The following is a 19646-nucleotide window of genomic DNA, read 5'->3' on the forward strand; positions in this document are numbered from 1 at the left end:
GAATCTGAGATCCTATACGGGAGTCTATGCACCAAATAATCTCTGAACATTGTTTTCAATCTTTACACTAGGTATAATTCCCTTTTCTTTTCCAGAGCACTTGGCTCCAGGTTTTCAAGGATGATTTCCTCAACTCCTTATATCCTTGCCTCAGCTCCAAACCCATCAGTGTTATGGATTCCATGTATTCCATTTTGTTCTTTTCCAAGTTGCACCCCAATGTACTTGAAGCTGCCTTGGAGAAGTTCAATAACCGGGTAGGTGCCGTATATCTGATAGCTAATTCCTCTGAAATGTTAACTCCCGTGGAAGGGAGGGAAATCAGACACCAATGGGATTTCACAGTTAATATGGCAGTTCAGCTACTTTATTTAGGTCATTGTATTCTCACTTGGAGTTAAATCTAAAGAATGGCGCATCTCAATCAACCTGGCCTCCAGAATATGTGAGAGGTTCTTACCACCAAAAAAAAAAAAAAAAATTGTGGGAGAAATAGTTCTAAGCTAAATAACCAAAATTACTAGAAGAAATAAAATGTTGCACTAGATGTTGTTATTATTTGCAGTAATGCCCAGCAGTCCCAGTCAGGATCAGGGCCCCACTGTAGTAGGAGCTGTCCAAACACATAGGAACACATGATCCCTGTCCTGAAGTGTTAGGATTGATTCTATTCATTAGTGTAGAACACTTTGTGTGGATTTACATTTTTGTGTGTTTGGAAGTCAACATCCATGTGACTCTGTGCATTTTCTCCATGTTCCTTCCCTTCAGGTCTCTCATGTGCCTCTTTCGCAGGAGTGGAACGTGATTTTCTTCAACGGCATCTGGGAGAGAATGCTGCAAATGCCTGATGCGACTAGCCCCCCTATTTTGTCCCAATGGCTTGAGAGACTTCAGCCATTTGTGGTCAACCCAAAGGTCTTCACTTGTCTTCATGAGAAAAATACATCATGTGAAAGACTTCACAAGATGTGAGTGCTTAGCGCAGACCTTGAGATGCTGTAATATTGCTGGAATGGGCAGCCTGCCCTCCCTCCATCATGCACAATAATAGCCAGATCCTCAGCTGGTGTGAAGTTGAAGTTTCATTCAAGGATTAGACTAGTTCCACTGAAGTTTCCAGCTGAAGCGATAGGCCAAAGACATAGCTGCCTTTATCCTAAGCACATCCCAAAATGACCAATACCCTGAAATAGTCAGAAGTCTCTCCCTTTACGTAATGGCACACAAACTTCAGTGTACCCAGTTCTCTCTCCATTAAGGCCAACAGGGGTTAAGACTGGGAGGTGTCATTGATTTAGAAGACTTGAGAAAGAAAGTAATTCTTATAGGGAAGGAATATTATTTACTTGTCAGATTTTTATTTGGTGTGAGACAGAGATGGGGTGAGCAGGTAGCTGCTTGGATTAGGATTGAGTCATATCTGAAATACAGGACTCTGTTAAGAGCCACAGTAAATTAAGATTTTTCAATCGGTCTCAACTCACACGGTTATTACATAGCCATGTTGGCAACGTGCTATCATTATTTTGGGGGGAGATACTTTACTGTACTGAGATGTGGCCTTCTAGATACACACACGAACCTATTTGTACTTATAAATGAAGCTCCTCCGTGCAATGAAATCGACAAATCAGGTGATTTTATAGACGCACACTCAGTGCATGTGTCCTGCAGCCGTCACCGGTACCTTTTCAAAAGGGTGCCAGTGGAGTTAGCAATATGATCTCCATAGATGTTGTCGTGCAAGCCAGTCCCTGCATATGACTTTGAAACTGGACCATTAGGCTTTAGTTCATAACCTTGCATAGAGCATACTCAGCGGGTGATGAGTAGCATGACTCCAAGTATAGCCTGCCGGTAACCTGCTTCTGAGAAGAGTCTAGCCCTTCTGGATTTGGCTGAGTTTGAAACGTCTGTTTTTGCCTCTAGAGTTGCTGCCCTGGATGGCATCTATTCTACCCTCACAGTGGAAGACCAGAGGAATATTTACAAAGGGCTTAAATATTATCTCACAGGGGGCGGTAAGTGACTTATCTCTACAGCAGAAAGAAGATTGGACTTTAAAACCCTAATGGATATAACCAGATTAGACACAATCTTTCTGGTGGCTGGGGCTTCACAGTTTTACAGTGCATGAATATTCTCTTTAATGGATGTGGGATGTGTAACCTAGTAATTGATCAGGTTCAGATTCCTTGCCTATAGGGTTTCATAACACAAGGCTTTCAACTACAATGTACACAATGGTTTACATTCTGGCCAGCCAAACTCACAGCCTTCCGTGCCAAAGTCAGTACCGAATTTGGCCCAGGGCGTTTGAAAAAAACAGTTCTGCTAACTCAGCGAGGAGAAGGGAACCAACTAAAATGTCTACTTGTGTCGCATATTTCATCTAGCAGAAAGCCGTAGCGTGTACACAAACTTTAACCTGCATGCAAAGACCCTGTGGTGAATTCGAAGATGGCAATGAAATAGCTGTGGTCAAACGTTCCAAAGGCCCTTAAAGAGGCAGCTGGATATGCACACACAACCTCCATGTGCAGTTACTTCCTGAATGCACAAATGCAGGGTTTTTTGCACGTACCTTAGAGTTTGAGTGGGGAAAACCTATGGTGGTGAGCTGTCACTTCGGCGTATGAGGAATACAGATACCATGATGAACATTATTTGAGGCAAACCAAACTTTTCTCTTTTGCAATTTTAAGAAAGCGGGGGTGGGGGAGAATGAGGAGCTGAAGTATCTGGTGCACATTTAATTATTTATGTGAAACAGCAGATCATGTGCAGTTTTACTCAGGGCTGTACAAAACCAGCACAAATTAACAATGCTACATGTAAAGAACTATAGATTATTTATGTGCACAAACACTTGGGGAAATTTTCTGTTTATCTTTGCTCTGCATTCAGAGGCTAGTCGTCTCAGCTGATTTCAGATTGCAGTTTGGAGCCTTAGTTACGAGGGGGTTATCCATGTTTTGCAGGATCAAAACAGAACTGTTACAATGCAGCTCTTCGAAGCCTGAGTTCCACGGCTTGGTTTGCTAATTATTTGGGTTCCTTTATGGAGCATGCCCTAGTGGGAGACCTACAGCTCTTTGCTGATGAGCCAACTGTAAGTACATGCTCAGAAGGGTGGAGGAGAATATGCAATGTGCAAAATATTAGCAGTGAAAACAAGTCCGAGGTGAGATGAGAGCAGCCAGCCTCAGGGTAACCTGCTCATTCCTCTTCCTCTCCTGCCCAAAGCCAGGAAGAGGAGAACATTTTAAACTTCTTTTTATTGGAACCTCTAAAAGGTTTTACTACTTTTGCTATTTACAGTAAAGGGTCAATTTGGGTCTTTTTTTACATCCAAGTTATTTTGCTCATCCCTCATTACAACAGAGGCAAGTTTCTGTACTTGCATTGAAATTGGCTTCCCAGATGGTAATTCCTAGAAGCCAGATTGGAGTCAGCAGCGACAACAGGCTTTACTCCAAGGCCGGACGGCTTTCTAAAAGAGATGTTATGACTCAGACAAAGGCTTGATGCAGACATTATTCGGCGAGGTTCTCTGGCATGTGTTATGCAGGTGATTGGATCAGATGATTGTAACTGTCCCTTCTGGCATTCAAAGCTGTGATTCCATGAACATTATCACCTGCAGAGAAACTGGCGCTCATCACATCACACTCTGATCATGAGAAAAGCAAAACAGATTACAAAAAATTAAGGGCCTGGTTTTCAAAGGTGCTGAGCATTCACTGCTCCCGTGAGGTCAGCTCCTTGACAAGCACAGTGTGGCTAACTGTCAGCACCAGTTGCATGATATTTGGTGTTTTTCTTGAAGTCTCAGCTCCTGGAATCATGTTATTACATGAGAAACTCAGCTTTTGCTTAAAGTATGTGTTTAGACCTCATGGTCTTCTAAATGCGCTTTAAAATGAGACCAAACTGTACCTCAGGGGCTCAGAAAACAGCGGCTAATTTAAACAAACCCCACATTTATTTATTGATTTTAAATATCACCATTTTTAAGCCACTCTACTGATTTTTGAGGCCTGACTCATGAATTTTTAACACTTGAGGTGTAGGCCATACAAAAACAGAACCCAATATTTGTATCCTTCCCTCTGTTACCACTATTTATGCACAACTCATCATATCCAGAAGCCAAGATATTGCAGGGTCACATGTTTACAGCTGATGACGGTCATGTCAAGTGCATGCTCAGATTTTCCGATTACAATTTTTCACACCAGATCGTTTCTTCTCTTAGTTTAACTCCGACTAGTGACCTGTTGGAATCTCCTCATACAGATTCTCTTCTGATCTTGTCTGACTATCACATAGGGCCATGAGGAATATGATTAAAATGCCCATTCAAACTGTTTCTGCTTTTGCATGTCAATCCTCTCAGCTTCAGAAATTTGCCCGAGATCCAGTCAACTTACAACTGATCAGTAACCTCAGTTTACCCAGGGAGACGGCTGTGTATTACACCTCATTACTTACCTCTGCACCTGGCTTCCAACTAGCAAGGTAAAATACCACCACTTGCTTCTGCAGCTCACTTGTGGCGTACCTTGGTGCCTTGATATAGCTGTATCTTTGCTGTCTGCTGATTTCGAGTGGCTACTTCTAAACGATATTTAAAGCATAATTCTGATCCTCAGAAGAACACTGTAAAATTGACCTCTTTTGGGGCCGAACAGAGCCCTCAGCGAATCAGGAGAAATCTGCTTTATCGTGCCCTCTGCCGACTAAAAACCAGTAGCACACAGGGTTATTCTGGGAAATCCGCGCTATGCCACAGCACTCTGCAGAGATTGGAAGAGCATAAAAGCCAAGAGGGATTGTGGGAAATCTGCAATGGCATGTAGAACCCCCTGCAGAATCTCACAAGATACACATTTGCCTTTCATTGGTGGATGGAACAGACCCTCCGTTAACACTTGTAACTTTTGCCCACTTCCAGCCTCCCAGACAGATTGGTTTGCTACCTCAGCCCCTCTGCAGTGAGCGGCCTTGTCAGAAAGGATGCTTTAAGTCTGGCTCGGAGGATCACTAAAAACTGTGTCCCAAGTCCGATGCACAGAGGCAACAGCGAGGAGAGGTCTGCACCTTCTCTGACAACCGAGGAGTGGCAGGTAAAGCCCTTGGCTGGTGCCCTGGCGCTCACAGCCCTGCTGAGGTGCGAGCCCTTCTCCAGAGCTTGTGAAAGAACAATGCTCCCAGTGGATACAAACACATTTCCATGCCCCTGCTTTGCGCTTTGTAAGGGGAGAGCTCAACCCTGCACCCCAGTAACATTTTGCAAACATTCCCCCCCTTCCCCCCCCCCGAGACGGGGAAGTCCTATTATCCCCATTCTACCGGTGAAGAAATGGCAGCACAGACACATGAAATGATTTGTCCAACAGTGACTGAGTGAAATGTCTGAACGCTGCTCAGATCCTGCAGCATTGTCCACAGAATGGGGACCTAGACAGACAGACAGAGAGCTGGGATTAGACCGGGGTAGGCAACCTATGGCACGTGTGCCAAAGGCGGCATGCGAGCTGATTTTCCGTGGCACTCACAGTGCCCGGATCCTGGCCAACGGTCCGGGGGGGGCTCTGCATTTCCATTTAATTGTAAATGAAGCTTCTTGAACATTTTAAAAACCTTATTTACTTTACATACAACAATAGTTTAGTTATATATTATAGACTTATAGAAAGAGATGTTCTAAAAACGTTCAAATGTATTACTGGCACGCGAAACCTTAAATAAGAGTGAATATAGGAAGACTCGGCACACCACTTCTGAAAGGTTGCCGACCCCTGGATTAGACCTTTCTGCTTAGTCCCATTTTCATTCCTTTAGACCAGCAGCTCTCAACCTTTCCCGACTACTGCACCCCTTTCAGGAGTCTGATTTGTCCTGTGTACCCCAAGTTTCACCTCACTTAAAAACTACTTGCTTCCAAAATCAGACATAAATATACAGAAATGTCACAGCCCACTATCACTGAACAATTGCTGACTTTCTCCTTTTTACCATATAATTATAAAATAAATCGATTGGAAAATAAATATTGTCCTTACATTTTGGTGCACTGTCTATAGAGCCGTATAAACAAGTCCTTGTGTGAAATTTTAGTTTGTACTGACTTCACTAGTGCTTTTTACGTAGCCTGTTGTAAACTGGGCCAATATCTAGAGGAGTTGATGTCCCCCCTGGAAGACCTCTGTGTAGCCCAGGGGTACGCATACCCCTGGTTGAGAACACCTGCTTTAGAATACACTGCCTCCTTAACGTGGACATGTTATTGGCACCATCATTGAGGCCTTCTCTGTAAAATTCCAGTGATTAGGACTTCCAAAGACAAGGAACCTGAAATGACCCTCCTCCGGGAGCTGGTTCACCATCTCGGATATTCTGAATTGCTCCTCTGTCACTGTGGGCTCTTTGCAGGTTGCAACCTTGTTGGTGAACAAATTTGAACGATTCCCTCCCGAAACCCTGAATGCCTTGGGTCAGGCTGCAGTCGGGCTCTCCATGTCGCAGATTGAGAATGGCACCAGCAACAGAGACCTCAAAGCGTCTCTTCCTTCCCTGAGTGAAGTTTATGGCTGGAATGCTGAACAGTCCAGCGCTATCGTTAACAAATTATTCAACTCTGGCTATCAGGTACAAAGAGCACAAGCCATGTGTGTATATTGCATCTGGTCTATCTGTCTTGTAGATCTAATCCGTTGATGTATGGCCAATCATTTGCCCGTCTTTATGATTATGCTGCAGGTCTTGGATGCACAAAACCTGGCAGCACTAGGGAGTTTGGTGGCCGGCTTAAGCAGCAGCAGACTTCAAAGTCTGCCTCCAAAAGTGATCTTGGAAGCTGTTAAGATCCCTGGGTTTGCGAAGCAGATAGTGACCATGCCCTCTGCTCTGAAAGTGGCACTTGTGGAAAAGGTGAGGTCACTTTTCCTTTTAAGGTGGTGTCACTTGTAGGAAGAGCCTGAGGAGGATCGTGACTTTTCCTGGTTGAGAACACCCTGTGTTGTGACTACACATAGGCGTGACCCAACATGCATACCTGCAGAGGCAATTTTCTGCCTGGCTTATTTATGCACTTACTAACAGGGCTGTACAGCAGGGGCGTGGCATTGCGATGTGTGTGGGTGGGATGGTCCTGGCTTCCTGCCATGATAACTCATAATAAAGCCTGATATCGCTCTTGGACGGGTCTCATTTTAGGCACAGGCCACAGCTCTGTCAGAAGGGAGTAAAAACAGAACTAACCTCGTTCATGGAGAATTCCACTCCCAGGGAAAGAGCCTGAGATGGATGGAAGGTTTAGGGCTTCTAGCATGTGAACAGCTGTGAGGGCCATTCAGAGACCCTCCCTGGGGCAGAGTGATATTCCGGTTTGCTGAGCTCCTTCTCTATATGCTGATTAATGGAGATAGGTATACGTGCCACTCTTGCTGCAATTGCAGGGAATCAGCCCGTCTGCTGACCCTTTCTGCTGACCACGATTTTACACCTCAGGTTCACGTGAGAATTGTTCCAGACAAAGCAGAAAGAGACCACGGCTAATTCCCCATCCCTCTTCAGTGTCACGGGCCGGCAGGAGAGCCTATGACTTCCGACTGGCATTCAAAGCCAGCTGTCGGACTCCCAAAGGACTGGCTTATAGCAACATTCTAGTTTGTGCTATTCTAACTTGCCAAAGCTGTGTGTGAAGAGTTAGGAAATTGACATGTCTTTGGTCACAATATTGCCCATGAACTGTGCCGTTTGGCAGGCTGAGATATTATCTATGTTGACTCCAATTTCTAGCCTGCTGAACAATGTTAAGGCATAAAGGCAGGCATTGCAAGGAACTCTTCTTTGCTCTGTCTGCCTGGGCCTCACAGATAGATACACATCGCCCTGGGCCACTGTTCTCTGGCAGACCTTTCAGATTCACCTGCACCACTGCATTGACTCATAGCAGCTCTCACAGTCAGATAGATATGCCAAGCAGAAAACATTCCTTGGCATTAATTCTCTGGCGAATACCCAGAAGATCAGAGGGAAAACTGCCGGGCTCATCTTCAACCCGTAATTCCCTTCCCGATGATTGCTGTTTTTAACCTCCGCGTGGGGGTTGTTATATTTTTCAGATTGCTTCAGCTGCAGGGAGCCCCATCAACCTGGTTAAATATGTCCCAAACAGTCTGGCGAGCTACATCCCCAAATCACTGCTGGCTTTTGGTAATGAAATGCCCAGCGTTCAAGAGCTCAACCAGAAACTGTGGAGCCGGGAACAAGTAAGCCATCTCGTCACTGCCGTCAGTTGCAGCTGGGGGCACGTACAGTAGTTCAGCCCTGCCCCCATGAGCTGTCTAAGAACAAAGCTGAATGTACCGAGAGGGTCGGAACGTGTTGAGTGACACTCTAACATTCTCTTTGGCTTGGTTCTGCAGGCCGCCATGTTTTTCGATGCTGTAATAAAGACAGAGTCCAACTTCAGCAGGTAACATTTCTTTTTCCTCTCTCTGCTTTTCCATGTGTGCCGAGCCATTGTCCTGATTTGCAGGTGCTCCTCAAATTCAGCCATCGTAAGAGAAAGGACAGGCCCGGAAAACTCAACAGAATGGGTTACGCTTACAGGTGGTTTGCAACATATGTCCATAACTAGACATGTTTCCTAAAATGAAGTTCCTGGCCCAGGCCCACTGCCTCTCGAAGGCCTTAGCGTACTTTGCTTGTCTCTAGAAAACAGTCCTAATTGAGAAACCCTATTGCAGTTTTATTTCAATGACTAAAATGTTATGGGGCCTGTCTCTCTCTCTAGCTACTGTGTGTCTGGTGCAAATATAGAATCAGAATCAAGGTCATGCTGATTTTACAATATATGCTTTTTTATAGGGAAAGCAATTCACTTTTTAAGGGCTCCAGCTCTATGGACCCTGGGAGAAATAATGAAGAAATTCCTCCAACTTGGGCAGCTTCTGTTGGGAGAAATGCTACTGCTCTTTGATTGCCTCTTTGAGTCCCTTGACCATGTTTATCTGGCTGAGGATGGCCTCCTGGACTGCAATAGATAAAGGGCAGCATGGAGCCTTTGGCTAGAACTGTTCTCCCACCCTGAACTTATTCTTGATGACCCCAAGTATGGGGAATTTTAGGGCTTGAAGAAGAGCTGGGAGGGACATCATAGAATATCAGGGTTGGAAGGGATCTCAGGAGGTCATCTAGTCCAACCCCTGCTCAAAGCAGGACCAAATGCCCAATTTTTGCCCCAGATCCCTAAATGGCCCCCTCAAGGATTGAACTCACAACCCTGGATTTAGCAGGCCAATGCTCAAACCACTGAGCTATCCCTCTCCCCAAATGACAAGGAGGCGCTCCTAATAAACCCTATTTCGCTCTAGTCTTTGAACAGTCGGGAGGAACAGGTTAAACCAGTCTAAGAAGGATCCTTGAGGATGTACAGCCTCCTGGCTGGTATGCCTGACCGCACCCCATGTATGCTACTGTGTGCATGTTAATTCTAGAAGATCAGTACCAACTCTCTTCTTTTCTGAAGGACTCCCTCACTGCACCTAACTTGCTTCCTTTGGATTTTCAGACTTTCCCCTTCTGTCCTCCAAGGCTTCATCTGTGCGGCAGCCAATGAGATGGAAACAGAGAGATTTCAGCAGCTTGCCAAAGCCATGAAGCAGAAGAATGTCAAGCTAGGAGAAGACCAGGTCAGTCCCCACGTACACAGAGTGCCACGTTGCTGTTGTCATGAAGATGTTCCAAGGCTGAGCCCATTTACCAAGAACCCTCACGCTTTAGGGAGGATGTGTCCTAGCTCTGAACCACATGTGACTCTGAATCGCAGCCATTACTTTGGCAAGGTCAAAACCTGGCTAACAAGGTTTTGCAAGAACCTAAACCTCTTCAGACTTAGCACCACTCTCTCTGTTTTTTTCCCCCCAGAAGAGATATTTGTTGTTTTCTCTTCTTTCATCTGAACTCTGGTTTATTTTCAGCTGAGTTGTTTGGCTAAGAGGGTGACGCTCAACGGCATTCCCAAGGATTTAGACAACTATCCGAAAGACATGCTGCTGTTTTTAAGGTAACTTCACAAAGGCTTTCATCTTGCTGCCTTATTCCAGCTGGGTAAAGAAGGAAGAGAGTCACTGAATACCATAAAATACCTAGCGATGCATCAGTCTATGCACACATCCCCATCATATCTGGGCAGCATCAGTCAAGTAGAATGAAATGCAATAAGAAAACAAACTGCAGAAAAGATGAAAACTGAATTAGATTTTTAACTTCTTTTAGTGGTAATAATCTAGGGGGTGTTAATAATAAAGGTACAGATTGCTTAGCAAAATGTATTTTTGTCTTGATAGTCTCCCTTTTAGAACACAATGGATTTTTATTCCTTCCTGGCTTTGTGAATATTTTCCCTTGCAACATCTAGTGAACCAGAAAAGCCAGACTGTATGGCCGAATTTCTCTATGCTGCCGATATCCTGCTGGGCTTCTGTATCCAGAGCATCAGACGTGAACAGCGCTAGCTTGGGTTTCAAAGCAGATTTCCCAGGGAGAAAAGTAATTGAAAAGAGAGACACATTCGGGTCTCTGGGAAGAACAATTGCAAATGTTTGGGATGTGAAATAAACTGTAGAATATGGATGATGGGACAGGGGGTGTGTTTCAGCTTACGTGGATTTGAACTTAACAAATGTATTGTTTAATAAGGTGCTCATGGAGTGTTTGCCTTTCCAGCCCTTCAGATTATGCAGGGACAGGAAGCTGTCAACAGTACTTCAGTAACATTGGGGAATCAAACATTGACCTGCTGCAGAGAGATTCCCCACAGCGGAAACAGCTGCTACTGGAAGCGTTAGCTTGTTTGGTAAGCATTCAGTAACATGGATGAACAATCCAGGGTCCCTGGAACTGAATGCTGGGCTGAGAACAATGATTGTGTATCTGCAAACAGGAAAAGGGGCTGAGTTTTAATTCTTAACCTTTGACGGAATGAATGTTGCAAATCAACAAAACCCGAACGCTATATTGTAGGCTGCGTGGCCTTTTCCCCAGATCATAGTCTCCAAGGCTGTCAGCTCACACAAATTTCTCCAGCCACCAGGGTGGTGTGGCCGCAGAGGACAATATACATTTCTCCTGTACGGAACCCAAGAGCCGTATGGGATTCAGAATATAACTGCAATGAGACTAGTGTGAAAGTGTCACCACTGACCTGGGTGGGACGGACTCAGAACTGTTCACCTGTGTGGCATAAGCCCTATACGGCTCAGAGCTAACAGACAGTGTCCTTTAGCTCTATGGTTTTGGAGCAGAGGGATCTGAACTCTATACCCATGAGGGATGAGGTTCTGAGTGGTCACAGACTGTAGTAAAGAGACACCTGTGGAATTCTTCTGTAAGTGGCCATGAATTTGGGATAATGCTACGGAAAGGAAGTGCTCTGGCCCATGTCTTTTAACATATGAATCTCAGATGCTTTGAGAATGTAGAAACAAGTGTCACCTGAAAAAAAAGAGCTGTAGGAACCATTCTGGATCAGCCCATTTGTCCATCTAGTCCAGTATCCTATCCTGCCATTGGTCCTGGTAGTCCAGTACCAGAGGAAGGGGTGAGGGATTAGGTCACCGGCAGGACAGGAGAACAAGGAAAGTATCAGGAAAGGTGCTTCCACGAGAAGGCAGGCTTGTTACACCAACAAAACTGCCCCATCCCCAGATGCACCTAGCCCAGTGTGCAGTGCTGAACAGGGGAGGCGAAATTCCTTTCTGACCTCTGCAGAACTGAGTCTGTGCCTGGAGGCATGAGGGTTGATTTCCCATATTAGATCCTTAGCCTGCACAGCAAGAACCTCTGCAGAAAGGATAGAGAGGCCCAAGCCACATCTATCCATGAACTCTGGGGAAGCACAGACCCAAATACACACATCACAAGCCTGGCCTCTATCAAAGGCCTGTGGATGAAATTCAAGCCACAATCCAGACCCAAACTCTGTGTCTAGGACTCCCCGCTAGGGAATACGAATGGTCAGGAGCACTGTGAATTCTCCAGAGCTAGTATTCTTCCCTTTTTACTGAGCACATCTATTTTATGAACCTAGAAAATTCCTGGCACCCTGGTGAGCGAAGAAAACGCAGAGGTTCTGGGCCACTTGGTTTGTGACCTTGGTGAAGAATACATCAGAAGTTCCAATGGGAGTTTGCTGCCACAGTTAAATCAATGTGAATCCTTTGTGCCCAGTCAAGAAGAGGCTATTAGAAATGTCCTCAGCAGCGGAAGCACTCAGTTCGGGTAGGATTGCCATTGGATTTGCTTCCTTTGGGGTTTACAGAGCCGATCAGTTCAGATGAAGCTTCTGGGAACAAGCTTTCCCACCTGTTTCTAGTTGGATCAGAAATATAGTTAGAATAGCCATTTCTCTTAACAGTCTCAGCCCTTCTGAACCTGCCCAACACCTGGAAAGGCAGATGCAAGACAAACTTGGGGTGGGGAGAAATAAGTTAACCAAACTTTTCTGAACCTTAGAGGTTTTGACTCAAATTCAGGTGGCAGTATAGATCTAGGCTGGATGGTCTAATAGTTAAGCATTATTAGCCTGTGAGCTATGGAGACCTGCAGTTCTAGTCCTGGCTGTGACACGGACTGCTGTATGGGAAGTCATTGAATCTCTCTGTGCCTTCCCCCATCTAATGTGAAGGTAGCAGTAATTTCTCTGCCTGCAGAAAGTGCTTTGTGATCCTTGCATGAAATGAGCAACTATAAAAATTCAGAGTTCTTTGCTATTCATTCTTTGTATTAATTTAATTATTAAAACTGGCTCACCGATCCCAGAGTTCATATCCCCAGTGATGACGGTTAGCCATGGCCTGTTGGAGAAAAGTGGTGAGAGGATTATATGATGCAAACATTTCCATATTTTTTTTCAATCAAAATGTTACAAGGCCATAAGCCTGCAGCTCCTAGTACGAAAAGGATCCCAAAGTAGCTCTCCCTCTTCTGGAAGCTGATCAAGCACAATTTTTTGTTTTCAGGCCCCCTTCAAGCTGGTCAGCTTCCATCCTGAATGAGCTCAGTGGACTGTTCCATCTATTTGATCGTAATATCTTGCAAAAGATTCCTCGGGTATGTTACCAACAGCCATCTGCCTGCTTCCTGAAGTGTCCAAGGTGTGTGTGCAAAGCCTGACTTTGCTTCCAGTGAAATGGATAGCAAAACTCCCATTGCTGTTACCAGTGCAAAACCAAGCCCCCGTTGCAAACAGCTTTATTTAGTGTGGCTAAATTACTGGCCAGGCTTGGCTGTATAGCACCAGTTTGTGTATGTCGCGAGTGATGTTATTGTGGCAACGGGTACCAGCTTTCCAGTGAAACTGGCAGGAATAGAGATCTAGATGATTATCACACTGTAGACTGAACACGCTAAAGTAATGCTGTAGGTGGTGATTGGGAAAGTTTATGCAACGTTATTTAAATAGAACAGGGAGTACAGGGGGTAGCTACGCTTTGGTGTGGGGGGGGGTCTGTGTGCGCACCACTGCCCTCTAGTGGACAGAACAACACCAGACCTGCTTGAGCCTTTGAAAGTCTCCCACCCCTTCATGCCTGCATCAGTGAAGCGATTTCTTTGGCTCGCCAAGGAATGGTCACTAACACCTGGAGCAGGTGGTGGTGAGTTCAAGTCTCCCTAGTTCTTGTAAACATTCAGCTGAGTGACCAGGTTCCTGGCTATGTAAGTGGTCACAGAGAAACACACAGGAGCTGCAAACCTCATACCCCTGCTGATTTATTTTCTTTGCAGAACGTTTTAACCCCTTGGCTGAAAAGTTTTACGCATGATTCACCTTTGCCGAGGGAGCAGCTGGCCTCCATTGTTAAAAACCTCCTGCCTTCCAGGTGGAAACGCGCTGCTGGTACGTGGGATGCTACCTCGGCACATCGATTTCAGCCTGACGCTCCTCTGGTTTTAGTTACCCTTGGCCCTAGTGACAGGACTCAGGCTGGTTCTTGTGGGGCCTCCCGTGAACATCTAACCAGAGCTCTGCCTTGCATCTGCCACAACCCTGGGAAACCCCACACCCACCTGATGACCCAGTTCCATGGAAGGGCCTAGGTGGCTGGGGGGAGGTCTCCTGGCTATTAATAATATCCTGAGTTAGATCTTGGCATGTGGAAACTGAGGAAGGCAAAGGGCTCACTCAGTTGTGCCTGGCTTCGGGTAGGTGAACCAGGAGATTGAAGGGGCCCAAGGAGGCCTTCTCACCCACAGTGTTTGTACCCCATGGCAGAGCTGGGCATATGCCCACCACTTGGAGGGGCTATGTGTGTCAGGTGCGATGGCTGATGCTAGACTCCTCAGAAGGAACGGAGAGGGGAAGAGCCTTCATCCATCCCCTCCCTTCACTCTATTAAAGGGCAGTCTCCTTCTACATTTCTGGAGGGTTTGTGCAACTGCTGCAGCGCCCCCTAAAGGCACCATTTAGCTCTAATTGTCTTCTCCCGTCTTGGGTTTTTGGGTAACTGATAATGCAGGATTATGAGGCTGTAATTATTCAACGCTTAAAGCAAAAGCCCTGTCACGCTGGAGATGTCTGATACTTGCTTCCACAGAGTGCCCGGCGGATAAGACGATAACAGAGGAGGTGGTAATGGATGAGCTCATGCCTATTTACTATACCCCTGAGGAATTACAGGCCTGTTTGCAGGGTGTCACCCTGGTGGCGCACCTGGCCCAAATGGCGCAGTACCCCTTCACTGATCAGCAAATGGCTGTGCTGAAGAAGAAGCTGGATGAGGTAATGCACAGCGGAAGAACATCAAAGCATCTACTTGTGCATCTGTTTATAAGCTCTAGCTGTCAGGAAAGAGATCCAGAGAGCGTGTCCAGCTCTCTCCTTCCCAAGACGGCTGGAGGAGACGGAGTGAGCTTGTGTCTGAGCATGACCAGACTGCGAGTGTGGGTGAAAGAGTGATGCAGAGAGCGGGTGTGTGCGTGGGTGGGGTACTGGGGAAAGGAACTGGAGCATGTGCAGGGAAAGAGAACAGATCTATTCATTTGTGTACCTGTTAGTCCTGCTTCTCCATTGCCCTACAGCCCTCTGACACCCTCAGAAAAATATAGTGAGTTACCATGATTATAATATCCGTTTGTCCACAGATGTATCCCAACGGATACCCTGAGAAGATAATTCCCAACCTAGGGGCCATCTCTTCCTTTGTCACCATCGACGACATTAAAAAATGGAATATAACCTCAGCAAATACGCTTGCCTTCCTGCTAAGCAATGAGCCTCCTGATGAGCAGGTAATAAGCTACCAGCTCAACGCTTACTTGTTTGTTTGGGTTTGCTCCATGGTTTGGGAGAGCCTTATTTTTGTGGGAGCTGCTTATTTTATTCAAAGTTGGGTGGCCCATCCTGGATCACTGGACCAACCTTTTGTATTTTATTTTCGGTTTTGTGCGTAGTTGACATTTGCTTCGCTCTGGGGGGCAGGGGAGGGAGGAATACTTCCAGGTGATTCAACTTCTTTTTAAAAACATTTGTAGGCTGCTGTAATTATCACAAAATACACTGACTTGGGAAACCCACTGAACGTCACTGCTCTGAATGCAATTGGTACAAGATATATATGCCTTCTGTCAGAGCCCCAGTTGAAAATGATAGAGCCCAGCAACCTCAAGTGAGTGAAGGATCCGACCTTCTTTGTTTCTATTTTCCCATTCCTTTTCTCTTCATCAAACACAAACTAATCCAGGAAGCAGCGTGAACTACAATGGTGGTTAGTACCTAGATGTCAGGAACTGTACTCCCAACTCTGCCACTTGGGAGATGTATGACCCTTGGGCATGTCACTTGACTTAACTTCTCTCTGACTGTTGGCTTATTTTCTTCTTTACAACCCTTGACTTTTCTCAGTGGGTACTGGGGCATAGGGTTCTCATGTATAGCAAAAAGAAACTCTAATAATTGTCCATGATGGTGCATGGGAGAAGTGATGCAAGCTTTTATCTGCCCAAATCTTCCCTTTCCTCAGAATGGCCAAGTCACTGGACCCTTCCGCCTGCCCTCAGTCTACAAAAGACATCCTGTACCCCAAAGCTAAACAAGCTTTCTCCGACCAACGCAACCAGTTCCCGGCTTATTACAACCTCATCAAGCCATATCTAAGTACGCAGAAGGACTCCCTGACCAACATAAAGCAGTCCTGACAGTCAAGATGGGCTGAGCCTTCCGGTTGAGTCCAGATCAGAACTTCCGCAGAGTTTGAGAGTGTTTGGATCTGGGACGTGAAGGTTCGGGAGGGCTGGATCGGAGGTGTTGGTTTCAGGCCCTTTTATATTTTACAGCTGTGCAAAACTTTCACAAGAGATTGAGGGGGTGCAAACCTGCCTGATGTGAAATCCCCCCCAAATTTGTACATCAAACACTGATGGACCCAAACAGACACCTCTGCTGGGCTCCACATGGATGGGAGAGACTCATTGTAGAGACTGATGCGACTGTATTCAGTCTGATGGGACAACCTGAAGCAGGACTAGAATTCAAGGAGTTAGTCTCCGTCTCTATGGGAGAGTTCTGCCGGGGGCCCCAGGCTCATGGAGGCTGCATACACCATGAAGGTGTAAATAACAAGTCTTGGCCACATAATCAGCACAACCTGGCAAATAAGGTCTATGCAGACTAGAAACAGTCTGCCCTTTATGGCCTCACAGTTATTTGCACACTTCACAATCACTGAACATCTGGGGCCAAAGTCATCCCTGGAATGACTCCATTGATTTCCAAGGGATTGCCAGGGGATCCCTGTGGGTTTGTCTCAGAACATTAGCCATGCTTTCTGGGTTTGCTTTATTTTGTTTCTTTCCCACACCAGCCGGTGCTCCTGGAGAGGACCTAAGAGCTCTCAGCAAAGAGAACGTGAACATGGATATCAGAACCTTCATGAGCTTGAAAAAAGACTCTGTGCTGGTGAGTCTGACCGTACGGTGAAAAGTTGCTCCCTGACTCACGTCTGCGAGGCACTGGCTGGCTGATTCTGATCTCACTTACACTGGTGTCAGTCAGGAGTGGAGTGGAGTGGAGTGACACTCAGTGGAGTGACACCAGTGTAAAACCATTGTGAGATTGGAGTCGGGCCTGGGTGAGTCACTCCATCAGTGGAGTGACACCAGTGGAAGTGAGATCTGAGTTGAGCCCGGGGGATGCTGCCTCCAAAGGAAGGCAGATTTGGTTTGGAGCTTCATTTTGGATGTTTATCCAGATTTTGGGACTCTCCCAAGATCAGACTCTCTAGGAGTAGCAGCAGCGGTCGAGATCAGGGCCCCATTGTGCTCAGCACTCTACAAACACTTATTTAGAAGAGAATGCCTGCCCCCCCAAAGCTTACTTCCGAGCCTCCTAGCTTTGGTCTGGGCCAGAAATATTATTGGTAATATTACATTTTATTTACAATACAGAAGCCCCTTTTGAAAATCTTGCCCTCAACTGTTCTATTTTGCTTTTCCCCTAGAATCTAACAGCTGACGATATCAAGGGCTTGCTGGGACTAAATCTTGAAGATCTGAAAAAAGAACAATACAATTCACCTTCAAAGGACTGGATCCGACTGCAGAGACAGTCCGAGCTGGATAAACTGGGCATTGGGCTCACTGGGGGAATACCAGATGGATATATCAGTATTCCACCCAAGTTTGAAAGTATGAAATACACGGCTTTTGGGTTCCATTAACTGTGCTTAGACGCCTCTTTTTCTGATAAAGCAGGGAAAGTCGTGACAGTTTCTGGTCAAGAAGTTTCACAGTTGTGTGACACCAACAGACCCCAGTCGTTGGCAGGCAGGATCAAACCTGGGATCTCTGGAGCTAAATGCATGACCCTCTGCTGCATGAGCTAAAAGCCATATGGCCCTTAGCTAAGGCTGTAGAGTAGATGCATTCGTCTCTCTCTAAGTGGTCTCGGTGCCAGCAGAAGGGACAGAGCACCACGGCCCAGGAGGTGTGGGGGTTACAGTTGCATGTCAGTAAAGCGTTCTGTAAGTGCATGTCAGTAAAGCGTTCTGTGCCATAATTTACCAGGAATTTGAATCTAAGCAGTAAAGCCCAGTATTAAGATAAATAAACCAACAGCTTTATTGAAAACATCCATTCTGTCTGGAGAACTCAATAGAACCAACTAGACACTTCAAACATGTCCCATTCCAGCATGTGTTGGATGTTCGATGAAACCTGGGATGGATAATTTGGGAGGGATATTTCAGTTGTTCCAAAGTCCTAGTCAGGGGGTTGCAGATCTTCCGTGGATGTTACTAGAGAGGACAGGAAATGATGGCTGCTGAGCTTTCAGTTCCTCGGCAGTTATATTTCTTCTGTAGAATATATATAATATATTCTCTATAATGTAACTCTTCTTCTCCTTTTTCTAGAGCCAACATCAGCCTCTCTGAGGACCAGTGTCAGCACTTTCCACCTCCTGCCTGTGTTGCTCCTAAGTTTTCTTCTGACTTCATTCCTGTCATGAAGATCTTCACCCCAGGAAACAGGAAGGTGGAACTAAATCTTGATTTCTCTACGGCGTGTCACAGGAGGACACAGAAATATACAACTGAGGGCAAAACCCTATATCAGCAGGCAGCATGTGCGGGAGCAGTAGCCATCTTAGCTGCTTTCCTTTTTTTATTCATTCAGTTCAAAAACAAGATTGTGAGCTCTTCCAGGCAGGGGCCCTCTGCTTGTTCTGCATTTGTACAGCACCTAGTGCCACGGGATTCTAGCCCATGACTGGGGCTCATAGGCCCTACCACACAATGCAAATAATAAATAATCCTAATCTTACCACATAACCTGTATGGTATTAGCCCAGTAGGCAAAGGGGTTAGAAGATGAGCTGGTATCGGGATATCGGGCATGCCCAATAACTTATCAAAAGCTTGCTGTTTGTCCACTGCAAGGATCTGTGAACTGGGCATGGAAGTCGCTGGGTGGTTTTTAAAAAAAAAAATAAACAAACTGGGCTGAAAATTGCAGAAGCGAGACGGCAGGATTAATAGCGCCATGCTCCGTTCTGCGATGCACAGAACAGGGTTTAATTGTTTTGTGAGTATTGGCCAAAATAAACATTCAGGAATCCCGAACGTGTCTGTTACTCTTCCCTTGCCTTGCTGGCAAAAGCTGAAGTTTTTCAGCCCTGGTCCCTTCTGGCTGGGGAAAGTTTAATCCTCCTCTTAACACTCAGCTATTTTGCACCTCAGTGAGCACTGAAAAGGTGGTACTGTCCCTACCGGCCTCAATGAGTCACCTAAGCGTGTTGGGCCAGCTTTCCCACGAGAGGAAGAATGCAGTCAGGAATCTCTGCTGGACACCAGCCTGAGACTTGCATTGCATTGATTGGCTCAATGAGTGATTGCGACAAACCCTGGGGCTGGAATAGGAGGAGAGGGCAAATATAAGATCAGGTTGTTGTGTGCACACCCTGATGGTCCTTGTAAATATAGACTGTGGCTATAACCAGGCCCCACTGCACGCTGCATGTTCTATAACCAGAGAGAGACGTGACAGACATTAGCCATGTTTTCCTCTTCTTTATGGGCAGCAGGTGTGGAATAGAGTGCCTGGGAGACATTGAGATCTGGTGTCACTGACTAGTT

General features: G+C 45.9%; 1 protein-coding gene across 1 annotated transcript; it reads left to right on the forward strand.

The window, feature by feature from the left end:
• Positions 1–5072: 5072 nt before the first annotated feature.
• On the forward strand, positions 5073–19082 carry MSLN (mesothelin). The gene is made up of 17 exons (XM_077828727.1): positions 5073–5132; positions 6442–6657; positions 6769–6939; positions 8136–8282; positions 8439–8488; positions 9587–9707; positions 9996–10081; positions 10744–10873; positions 12107–12297; positions 13899–13915; positions 14613–14797; positions 15160–15306; positions 15550–15683; positions 16038–16171; positions 16878–16972; positions 17514–17700; positions 18426–19082. The coding sequence occupies exons 1-17, from the start codon at positions 5073–5075 to the stop codon at positions 18518–18520; spliced, it is 2166 nt and encodes a 721-aa protein (XP_077684853.1). The 3' UTR covers positions 18521–19082.
• Positions 19083–19646: the final 564 nt, after the last annotated feature.

Source organism: Eretmochelys imbricata, chromosome 10 (genome assembly GCF_965152235.1).
Source record: "Eretmochelys imbricata isolate rEreImb1 chromosome 10, rEreImb1.hap1, whole genome shotgun sequence".
NCBI classification, from domain to species: Eukaryota; Metazoa; Chordata; order Testudines; family Cheloniidae; genus Eretmochelys; species Eretmochelys imbricata.